General features: G+C 37.3%; 2 protein-coding genes across 2 annotated transcripts; both read left to right on the top strand.

Moving 5' to 3' along the window:
• Window positions 1-2,047: 2,047 nt before the first annotated feature.
• Window positions 2,048-6,754, top strand: LOC18011493 (sphingoid long-chain bases kinase 1). The gene is made up of 9 exons (XM_006394549.2): window positions 2,048-2,276; window positions 2,472-3,196; window positions 3,304-3,678; window positions 3,892-3,985; window positions 4,101-4,138; window positions 4,576-4,722; window positions 4,834-4,933; window positions 5,243-6,177; window positions 6,278-6,754. The coding sequence occupies exons 2-9, from the start codon at window positions 2,744-2,746 to the stop codon at window positions 6,425-6,427; spliced, it is 2,292 nt and encodes a 763-aa protein (XP_006394611.1). The 5' UTR covers window positions 2,048-2,276; window positions 2,472-2,743; the 3' UTR covers window positions 6,428-6,754.
• Window positions 6,755-7,501: 747 nt separating this feature from the next.
• Window positions 7,502-8,359, top strand: LOC18012053 (ferredoxin-thioredoxin reductase, variable chain, chloroplastic). The gene has a single exon (XM_006394548.2). The coding sequence runs from the start codon at window positions 7,621-7,623 to the stop codon at window positions 8,170-8,172; it is 552 nt and encodes a 183-aa protein (XP_006394610.1). The 5' UTR covers window positions 7,502-7,620; the 3' UTR covers window positions 8,173-8,359.
• The last annotated feature ends 3,017 nt before the right edge of the window (window positions 8,360-11,376 follow it).

Below are 11,376 nucleotides of genomic sequence, written 5' to 3'. Positions count from 1 at the left end.
GATTGCTTTCATGTTACTTGTAACTAAGCCAAACGAGACTGCATAGAGCTGACAAATTGATTGTGCTTCCCCATTATGTCTTCAACAATATTATCTTCAGATGGAGAATCGAACTGCCATATGGTTTCCTCTCTGCTTGAGCTACACGGAAGGAAATGCAATATGCATTATCTCTGGGTCTCATAGGAATAGGAGTAAAAGTGTGACTAGATGCGTTGATATTAATCTGAACCAAAATTCAGATTAATCCTCAGAGATTTGGGGAAAGTCAGGATATTTTTACCACTTAAGACGTATATATTAACCAAGAAGGATCTCAATGATTTTCATAGATGGTAGGACTTGTTTCCTAACCTAATTCCATATGACGAGTCCTCTTCTACTCGGACAAAAAAAAAATTGGACCATATTAGTCAAATTTTGTAAACATATTTTTAGTCCGGAAACAATTTTAAAACTGAGTTATGAACCTTATTGGTTAGTTGTAGGCGTAGCCAATATCTTTGATTAATTAATAAAAAGACGTTAAATGTTAGGAAAAAAAACATATTTTAAACCGTGTTTGTTTTGTAAAAAAAAAAATATTTCAAGACCTAAGTGTATCTTGATTGTAATCTCATTTGGGTCTGATTTGTACCACCAATAAACCTAATAAGTATGACGATCGACTTCAAATGAAGTCGTGAAAAAATATTTCAAGACCTAAGTGTATCTTGATTGTAATCTCATTTGGATCTGATTTGTACCACCAATAAACCTAATAGGTATGAGGATCGACTTCAAAAATGAAGTTGTGAAAACAATCACCAGAAACTATTTAGAAACATGATTTAGTGAAGGAAGTGTTAACAATTTCTGTTATCAAAGGATATCCACAAGACGTGTTACAATCTACTATGACACAGCAATGAATATTCCACCCAGAGAAATTGTATTCATAAAATACAACAAAATAATTAATACACGATTATCTATCTAATTCGAGACTTTATATAAGTAATACAAAAAATAATAATGAAGCAATAATGGCTTTTGATGTCCCAGCTTTTATAATGAGAAGTTGCTCTTTTAACAATTCTTATACACGAAGCATCACTTGTCTGTTGGTCGAATTCTAAATTGAATGAACCAAACCAACATATAATCTTCCACTTTCATTATTTTTTATGACTTCTTTTATGGCAATGGTCCTTTCGACATGGGGCCCTATTCCGTCTACCAACTTCTTCCACTAATACTTCTCTAATCACCCTTTTAATTATAAGGTCATTACTAAGCTAAACCATTAACTAACATAGCATATAAAAGCTAATTATCTAATCACGCTAGGAAAATATTGACAGCTAATCTATAACCATGTAAGAATTTTGTTTGTTTGTTTGTCAAGCATATTCGGGGGCATCAAATAGTGAGAAAACATGGTAAACTACAAACCGTAGTAGTTCATCACCAATCACTTAGAATTATAATAATATCCTTTCTAAATTTGGTATAACGGTGGTTGACTTTCTTATTAGTTTGTGATACTTTTTTCTTTGAAAATAATAGTTGTTTGTTTCTCGTTTTTATTGGTAAATAAAATAAGGATATCAAAAGTGATTTATCAATGTGAAAGTCGGTGATTTAGGTGCTGAATTTTTTTTCAATAATTAATTAGCTAAATATACATATGGAGATTGTATGTTTGACGATTTTTTTTATTGAAAAAAGAGCAGTTAAGTTTATGTTCTAAAATGTTCCTTTTTATATGAACTAAAATAGGCTATCAAACTAATAAACAGTTTTAATCAGAAGTAACTCAAATTTAACAACTAAACATGAAAAAGTTTTTTAAAAAACATGAAACGTTAGTTAAACAAAACATGAAAACATTATACAGTATGTGGATTTAAATCACGCTAAAATTAACAACGGGAATATAAAAATTTATCTTGCGTATAAAGCAATCGCGAGGATAAAATATAGAAACATAAAGTAATTAAAAAATAAAGCGGACGAAAAGGAATAAATAAAATACATTAAAATTTTGGAAATAGAGAAGTCCAAAAAAAGGTTCTGTAGTGGAAATAAATCCGAAAGGAGGGGCCATAGGTTTCAGCTGTCGAGTCGAAATCCAAATCGAATCGAATCGAATAGAATCGACTCATCTCCGCCATTATCGTCTTCTTCTTTTCTCTCCCCGCCACTTCTACGGTTCTCAGATCCTCCGATCCGGCGGCGTTACTTTGCTACACTCCTCTCTTCTTCTTTTTTCTGTTCTTCGCCGATAGACTAAGGTAAGACGACAAAATTAGCTGAGCAGCTCTCAATCTTGTCTTTTAATTAAGCAACGATTCCGTTTTCAGATTCGTTTTTTTTTTCTTCATTTCTTACGATTCGAATGATCTGTTGAGTAGTGTTCTTATTTTGATAGAAATTTGATCAAAATGCTGCTTTATATGAATCGATCCATGGCACGAATTTTCTTGCAGGAAGTTTTGAACAAGGAAAAATTCCCGAAAACGCGTATACGGATCTGATACGGTTTTTTCGCGGTTGGATTAGGAATGGTTTCGCTGCCTTAATTATCTCGAAAATCTGTTTGTTGACCAGCTCGACAGAGAAATAGTTTCAAGAAGGTTTCTTTGGTTTCTCTGTTTGTGCTCATCAAAGGAGTTTAGGGTTTTTATTTGTGTATGCCTCCCGATCGCTGTGTGTTTGTTTCGTCGGCGGGACTCGGGAGCAGAGAGATCAGCTTACGGATATGCAGAAGAGTGGCGTAAACCGGAACCCTTCTTTAAGAGTAGCGATCCCTCAGGCACAACAATCGCTTAGGAGATTAGGTATTTGCTCTCAAATTGCTACCGGCGGATCTCAGCAATCATCCCCTGTAGTATTCCCTGAAAAGCGAAGCAAGAAGGTGAAGGCATCTTCGAGACGTGCTGAGATCACAAATGATCCGCAGGTAAAACCAAAAGCTGATGAGCATCGGATTGAAATTGGTGGAGGGGATGAGAAATCAGATTTGTTAGGTAGTCTTGTTTACTCTGGTAAGCTTTTATTGGATAAGAGAAAATCTGCCAGTGGGAAAGATGCAACAGAGATACAGCAACCATCTGCCACAGATATCTTTAACAAAAAAGCAGTTGATGCGAAGCTTACAAGCAAGGCTCTGGTTTGGAGTTCCGACATGCTACAGCTTGACGATGTTGTCTCGGTAGATTTTTCTCCCTCTCTCTTGGTGTAATTGGCCTTGCAATGGACTCTGTGTGTATTGTAAGAACAGGGTCAGAAAACTTATCCATGTTTTCTTGTTTTTGACAGTTGACATACAATGTCGGTCTCAGGCATTTCACCGTCCATGCTTATCCAATTGGAAAAGGTTCTTGTGGCCTTTCTTGCTTCACGAAACCAAAGAGAAGTCGCAAGGATTTCCGTTTCATTGCACCTACAGTAGAAGAAGCAGTTCAGTGGGTGGCCAGTTTTGCAGATCAACAATGTTTTATCAATTGTTTGCCACATCCTTTAGTCTCAAAGAAACAGGCTTCGTCTGAGTTATTTTCGGTCCCCATCGATACTCCTCCTGAGTTGGTCTTCAGGTGTAAGAGTGCACCGAAAATGCTTGTCATACTGAACCCTAGGTCAGGGCATGGCCGGTCTACCAAGGTTTTCCACGATGTAGTGGAACCAATTTTCAAGGTACATTTTCTATCCTTTTGTTTTATTTGGATGTCGTAGTCTACATCATCACATTGTTATCCACTTTTGTCTACTATCAGAAATTGGGTTTGAATTAAGTTGTCTAGATCTTCACTACCGTAAAGAACATTTCCATTTCTCCAATCCCGTTATGCAACTTTTATAAAATAATTATCCTTTTTGTATTGTTTGTCATTCTGTAAACTCTCACAGCTGGCCGGGATTAAGTTGGAGGTTGTCAAAACAAATAAAGCGGGCCATGCGAGAGAGTTGGCTTCCACAGTCGACATTAGCTTATGCTCAGACGGTACTAACGCTTGGTCCATCACTGAATGATTTGTTTTACACACATCAGCTTCTAATATTCGTTTCTTCATCTTACATATCTACTATTACTTATGAGATCTTAATAATTCTTCCAGGTATAATTTGTGTTGGAGGAGACGGAATCATCAATGAGGTGTGATAGTTAGCCTTCCTAAACTATGCTCACTTGTTTTCTATTTTCTTTAGGAGTTAAGTTCGAGAAGTGTTGTTCCTGTTATACCATACTTCTTTTTTCTTATCTGGCTTATTACATGCCCTACTGCCTTAATGTGATTCTGAACCAAGTTTTGTATTGAAACGGAAATTTATTGGCTTATTTCAGCGTGCTCACGCCACTTTTCAAGCATGCTGAATCATTTTAAGAGTTTAGTAACTCTTATCCTCCGGAGCGAGGAATTTGGGATGCATCTTATAGGGAAATACTTGCTCGAGTTGAAACACATGACTGTCACTCTTGATTTTTTTCATTTGATATAGAACTCTTTAGGTAGATTAAGATGCATGGAAATGATATTAACCTCTCCTACAATCTATTTACATCTCATACCCTGCCCCTTTCCAATGTTGCAGGTACTTAATGGTCTACTTTCTCGAAGCAATCAGAAAGAAGGGGTTTCTATCCCAATTGGAATAGTGCCTGCTGGCTCTGATAACTCGTTAGTTTGGACTGTACTTGGTGTTAGAGATCCTATTTCTGCAGCACTCTCTATCGTTAAGGTACTCCTGGCTAATATCCTATTGGTCGCTGCTTTGGTTTATACGGCCACCAACATTATCTAGCTTCTGCTCTTTCTCAGTTCAAAGGTTTTTTTTTTTGTTTTGGTTTAGGGTGGCCTAACAGCTACTGATGTGTTTGCTGTTGAATGGATTCATACGGGTGTAATGCACTTTGGAATGACTGTCTCCTACTATGGTTTTGTTAGCGATGGTAAGTGAGAATACCTGTGTGCTCTGTCTTGTAAGGCCTTCTATTGATAAACAGTTTCTCAAGTGTGGTCAGTTTTGATTTTGCATTCCTAGCTTCCTTGCTCATTCTCTTTGACTCCCACGACGCTTGCTTGTCATAGCATTCTGCAATATAGTTATAATGGTGAATTTTGTGTTTAACGGTCAGGATTATTGCTGTGAAGTATTTCCTTTGCACATATCAGTACCTTTAACAAATGATGTTCGTCACATTCACTTGCTATATCTAAATTCATGATTTTTAAACTGTGCTGTCGTTATCTATTTGCAGTTTTGGAGCTCTCTGAGAAGTACCAAAAACGCTTTGGTCCGATGCGTTACTTAGTTGCTGGATTCCTCAAGTTCATGTGTTTGCCAAAGTATAGCTATGAAGTGGAATATCTTCCGGCGCAAAAAGAGGATGCAGAAGGCAAAACTATACCTGAAAAGGAAGTTGTTGATGTGCAAGATCTTTACACGGATGTAATGAGGAGATCAAGCAAAGAAGGAATGCCTAGAGCCTCCAGCTTATCAAGTATTGACTCTATAATGACCCCAAGCGTAGGCGAGCTGGACACATGTAGCAGCACACATGCGAGCACCGAGCCATCTGAATATGTTCGTGGAATAGATCCTAAAATGAAACGCTTGTCCTCTGGCAGAAGAGATGTTGCAGCTGAGCCAGAGGTGGTTCACCCTCAAGGACAGTCAACAACCCCTAATTGGCCAAGGACAAGGTCAAAGTCAAGAACAGATAAAGGATGGATGGGGTTAACATCCGTGCAGGATCCTCCAACGCGATGTTCATGGGGGAATGCCGGTGCTCATGACAGAGAAGACATTTCATCTACTGTATCAGACCCGGGTCCAATCTGGGATGCGGGACCCAAATGGGACAGTGAACCGTCTGCTTGGGATATAGAAAACTCGATCGAGCTGCCAGGTCCTCCTGAGGATATAGAGACAGGACTGAGGAAGCAGAGCATAACACCAAGATTTGAAGATAAGTGGGTTGCTAGAAAGGGACATTTCCTTGGCATCATGGTCTGTAACCATGCTTGTCGGACGGTGCAGAGTTCTCAAGTCGTGGCTCCAAATTCTGAACATGACGATGGGACGATGGACATGCTCTTGGTTCATGGGTGTGGAAGACTGAGGTTGCTGAGGTTTTTTATCCTTCTGCAAACCGGTCGACACCTTTCGCTTCCTTATGTCGAGTGTGTAAAGGTAAATTGTTCCTCTCTCAAGGCTCTCCTTTTTCTGTCCTATATGCTGGTCAAACCGAATGCTGAGAATAGTTTGATAAAATGCATGACAAAAATTGCAGGTGAAGTCGGTGAAAATAAAGGCGGGAAAACAGACGCATGACAGTTGTGGTATAGACGGAGAGCTGTTTGCATTGAATGGAGAGGTGATATCGACTATGCTACCGGAACAATGCAGATTGATCGGTAATGCTCCTGCACGACATTTATAGTTATTAAGTCTCATCAAATTATGTGGATGGATGGAGAGAAGGAGAAAGAGAGAAAGAGTTTGGGTGTTTATATATCTGGAATTCTTTGTTGTTTTTTTTTTTTGTTGGTGATGGTTTTTGTTCTGGTCGGCGTCAATAGCTATGCGATGAGAGAAATAACATGAGAGTATATGGACCACAATCCTACCTTTTGTGCCATAAGTTCCCTAAAAACCCTAAACCCCTTTGTAAATTCTTTTGCCCTTTTTTTTTCTCCCATGTGTGTGTTTCGAATCATATATATGTACTATATGTGTTTTCCGACAATGAGTCGTGTGTTCCCCCTTATTTTCGTCTGGATTTGTCAATTCACGCAGGTTTGTTACTCTTCAGGTCTCTCTGTCTTGACATATTATTTTGAATTTTTAGGTATTGTGGTGGTGAATAGGAATAATGCGAGGCGTTAGTGTAGTTGCTCGGTAACGCGAATAGGACAATTCTTAATGACCTTGACCTGATATATCCTTCTTTTTTTTGCTTTGTCAAACCTGAGAAACCGGAAAGCTCAATGATTTAACCTCTTAACAACAAGAAGAGGAAATAAATTTAGTTATCACTTATCATACATATAGATATGTTATAAAAGTAATCGAATCTCTAAACTATATTCAAAACTGGGAGAGATTCTGTGTGTCTGACTCGGAACTCTAAAAGCATTTACACTTGAAGCCGCACGTTTCTCATCCCGTGAAATTCTCCGCATTGTCCTTTTCAAAGGACACGTTTCTTCACTATGCTCTCCTTTCCTTTTCACTTGTTAGTAATTCACTCTTATCCTTTTAATTTCCTAAATCTTAGAGTTATCTTCTCTTCGTCACTCACAACAAACCAAGAAGTTTATCTTTTTCTTTCGCGTTTATCCATTTCATTGCCACGTCTATTTCAAGTCTTATTCAAATCACATCCAGATAAATAAAGTTTATACGTATCTTTCATTTGATATCGGTTATCAATCACGATAACAATAGCATTCTTATACGTATTGTTGTTTCATCTGATATGGGTTATTTTTTACTGGGTTCTATCTACTAAAAAAAAAATTAACATCATCTTGTGTCACACAATATATAGAATATAATAAAGAACAAGGATACGAAACAGTTGTGTTTTCCACATCCCCAATCTTGCAACATATTTTCTCCTCTCTGACTCAGATGAGTAGCCCATTCGCTCTGTCACCGGCGATCGCTGCCGCCGTTCGTCCTCCGGCCTCTCACGACTGTCTCTCCGCTTCCGCCACTGCTGCTACTAGGCCCATGGCGCTCAAATCTTGCATCGTCATCCCTCTCTCGCTTTTCTCCTCTCAATCTGGAATCAAACGCGCGAGCTCAAGAAGAACTTCGAGGATGACGATTCGATGCGATGTGGCTGTAAAATCCGCCGATTCGGTGAACACAGAGGCCGATCCTTCGTCTTCGCCGTCTCCGTCGGAGGAGGAGGAAATCGAAGCGGAAGCGAAGGCGAAGGTAGGATCTAGGGTTAGGGTGACTGTGCCGTTGAAGGTCTATCATGTAAATCGCGTGCCGGAGGTTGAATTGGAAGGGATGGAAGGTAAACTCAAAGATTACGTCGCCGTCTGGAAAGGGAAACGAATATCAGCTAATCTTCCGTACAAAGTTGAGTTCTTCAAAGAGATCGAAGGTCGTGGTCCTGTCAAATTTGTCGCGCATCTCAAGGAAGACGAATTCGAGTTCATCGATCCGTGATTGAACAAAAAGGCAAATTCTTTTTTTAATCTCTCGTCTCTCTTTCTCAGTCTCTTTTCTTGTTGTGTTCACTGAAAACTGGGAGTGGAGAATACATTTGTGAATGAGATTTGTATGTACTCTGATGTATGTATACATTTAGCAATCATATACATAAAAGGCTTCACCTTTCCCATTTTGTGATTGATTCTACCATTGCCCTTGATCTCGTTATTGATTTCACTCTGTTAGTTTAGATGTATGCTTCATCTTAGAAACGAAAAGTTTGATTTTGATATGGATTCTTTATTCGTAAGTGGAAATTGAGGCTGAGGTTATTTTCAAACACCAGTTTCTTCCATATCAAGATCAGGATCGAATTTGTTGCGTTTAAGACTAGCATCATTTAAGTATTTTGAAACGAAATGGTTGGCTCTTGATCACACGATGGCAAGTGTGATTCGGGACTGGAGATCATTCCACTAGATCGGGTTAGCACTTGAGAGACTAACATCATTGAATGTAGTATCATGTTCTTGAATGGTCTCATCCAGTGAGTGGTATTGAGTAGATAGTATATAGTGTGGATTATACTTGAAGGAGCCTGGCGGAAACAGTTTCTTAGGTTTTCAGATGACTTTTTCCGATTCCAATCTTTGGTTTGGAATTCGCATAATCGCATTCCTCTCTTTGTTGTTAGACAGTATTTCCTATTTTCAAGTGTCTGACTGTTTGTATAAGGGAGATTCGTAAATAGTTCAGCCTCGTCGTTGAGGTATTGGTAATGATCTCCTTTTTTTACAAGTGAAATGGAGGATCAATAAATTCATTGTTCTTGAGAAAGTCGTCATCAATCACGTTTCATCTAGGTGATGGTCGAACTGTGATGGTTAAGTCTTTGAAACCTCATGGCTCACGCTTTTGTTAGTGTTGGTGATAGTCTCTTATTTTAAAAAAAATTACGACGTTATACTAGTCTAAAGGAAGGCGTTCCAAAACTAGTTATTGTCGATCTGATTGGGTAAACATTGTTTAAAGCAGTTAATAAGTTTTTTGGCGGGTGGAATTACTGATAACTAGCTGTAAGTGAAGGAACTTTTTTAGTTGAATGATTGGAAACAAGGAGTTGAAATGTACTACAACTAGTTAAACATAAAATAGACATAACTAGTAGTACTTACTAAAGAATGAAAAACAGCAAATCTATTATACCAGGATTAGTAAATAGTTTATAAAACAATAAAAAGATAAAGAACAATAAAAACAAATTTATCCTTAATAAAGAACAGCGAATATATTTAAAAAATAATCGTCCAAATGGTAAATATGCAAATTGTAAACCATATGTTTTTTCACGTAGTTTTTGACATTTTTTTGGCAACCGAGGAGGTGATTCTATCTCCACATCTCCAACTGCCTCAAAGTTGATGTACCAAAACCCTGGAAATTTTAATTTGTTGTCGAGCTCTAGCCTCTAGGAGGAGAATGTGATAATACATATTAAAGACCTAAACTTATATTCTTCATCATGGGCACACTCCGATTTTCTTTGTATTTCATGAGTTTGTCATTTTTACTATTATCGGAGGGAAAAATGTTTTTTAGTAATATGTTGGTTTTGTGAGGAGTATTATTGTTGCGCGACCCTAAGAGCATGTCCATTGGTGAATCCCTTCTAAAGAGATTCATTAGATATGAAAATTTTTTTTTTTCTAATTTCGAAAATTAAAAAAAAAAACCTTCGCCCAATGACATCTTTGCCCACCTGGACAAACTTGGACTAACCTGGGGTCTTCAGGTTGTCCTGATGAACCGATCCTTCCCATATAAGCATTATTTCTTTTCTTTTTTTAATCAAAACTGCCTATGAACTCAAGCCGAACTCTTTCTACAGTCCCCAATGGACATGCTTTAATGTACTAACACGTCCATGTATCACGTCTTCCAACGCCCTAACACATTCAACGTTTATTATAAAAATTCGAGTGGATGGAGATTCGAGCATCAAAAACAATAAACCAACTCTTAAAAATATGAATAAAATTATTGGATTACAAAACTCAGATTTAGTGACAGCACATCTAGGCCAGGCCAGGGCAGACCATGGTGGCAATGATTGAGTTAACCTTTTTAATTAGCAGAGTGCAGTTTGAAACGCAAGCGGCCTATTATATAAGTGGGACATTAATTTAAAGTCAAAACGCTTATTTATACCCGTAATTGTAGGTTTCTGTTTCAAAATTTGGCTGTCATGATTTATAAAGAGTTTTTATTTGTTTTTAGATATAGAGTTGTGTACTTGAATGTGAGTGTGATGATGGGATCTCTCATGGCCCCATGCAATTAGGTCGTCCGTTATTTTCAAGCCAAACCTTCTACCTTTATTTTTTGTCTATCCAACGTTGGTCTATCTAATGTCACTGTTATTTCATTATGTGTACATTTGTAATGTTATAATATTCTCATATTGGTTCGCTTATTTATCTTCACACTACGTTATCTGTAAAACTGTTTTTTTTTGTTGTTGTTAAAGATAATAAAGTTGTTTTAGACACTAGAATATATAAATAGTAGATGGAGGAATTACTCACGTACAGCCGATAAATCAAGATAATTTTATCTTGCTTTTGACAAAATTTCCGATTGTCGAGACATAAGATCGACAAAAAACTACATATTACTGAAACATTTATTTTCATTTACATATAAACCTCCAAATTATCGACAGGGGTCCATGATAATAAAATATTTATCATCTAAGCAATAATCACGTATTAATGATTACATGTCCATTTCCATTATATCACCGACAGTATGAATATATTCAAAACAAATTTCTTAAGAATTAGTTTGCAAACCGGGAACTTAATTCTGCAATGTAGTACTTTTAAACGAATGCAAGAACATGTATTTGCTCCCTGCATAATGACGTACATTACATAGTTTAAATATGGGTTACAATAAAGCGACCATAATAGTACAAAAATATAAATTACTATAATACAAACTTCGGGCGATTCAAATGAATTTAGGAAAGCTCTCAGATCATGAATTCCCAAACTATGTGAGGTACAATGAAGAAGATCTACGAGAATTGATTAGATGTTATTATAAAAGTGCACTTGATTTTATGGGAATCTCAAATGAAGCAACTATACAGTGAGCATGCTTATCCCATAGTAATATCACATGTATTAAATAGACGGTTATACCACCTGTCTTTTG

Source organism: Eutrema salsugineum, unplaced genomic scaffold (assembly GCF_000478725.1).
Source record: "Eutrema salsugineum unplaced genomic scaffold, Eutsalg1_0 scaffold_6, whole genome shotgun sequence".
NCBI classification, from domain to species: domain Eukaryota; kingdom Viridiplantae; phylum Streptophyta; class Magnoliopsida; order Brassicales; family Brassicaceae; genus Eutrema; species Eutrema salsugineum.
Note: the sequence above shows the minus strand (reverse complement) of the source record. Positions and strands in the feature narration are given on the sequence as shown.

Bases quoted from the DNA above. Each gene is read 5' to 3' on its own strand.
- LOC18011493 (XM_006394549.2), top strand. From the start codon at position 2,744: ATGCAGAAGAGTGGCGTAAACCGGAACCCTTCTTTAAGAGTAGCGATC. The intron at 3,679-3,891 runs GTACATTTTCTA...AAACTCTCACAG, and splicing joins TAGTGGAACCAATTTTCAAG to CTGGCCGGGATTAAGTTGGA. The intron at 4,139-4,575 runs GTGTGATAGTTA...CCAATGTTGCAG, and splicing joins GAGACGGAATCATCAATGAG to GTACTTAATGGTCTACTTTC.
- LOC18012053 (XM_006394548.2), top strand. From the start codon at position 7,621: ATGAGTAGCCCATTCGCTCTGTCACCGGCGATCGCTGCCGCCGTTCGT.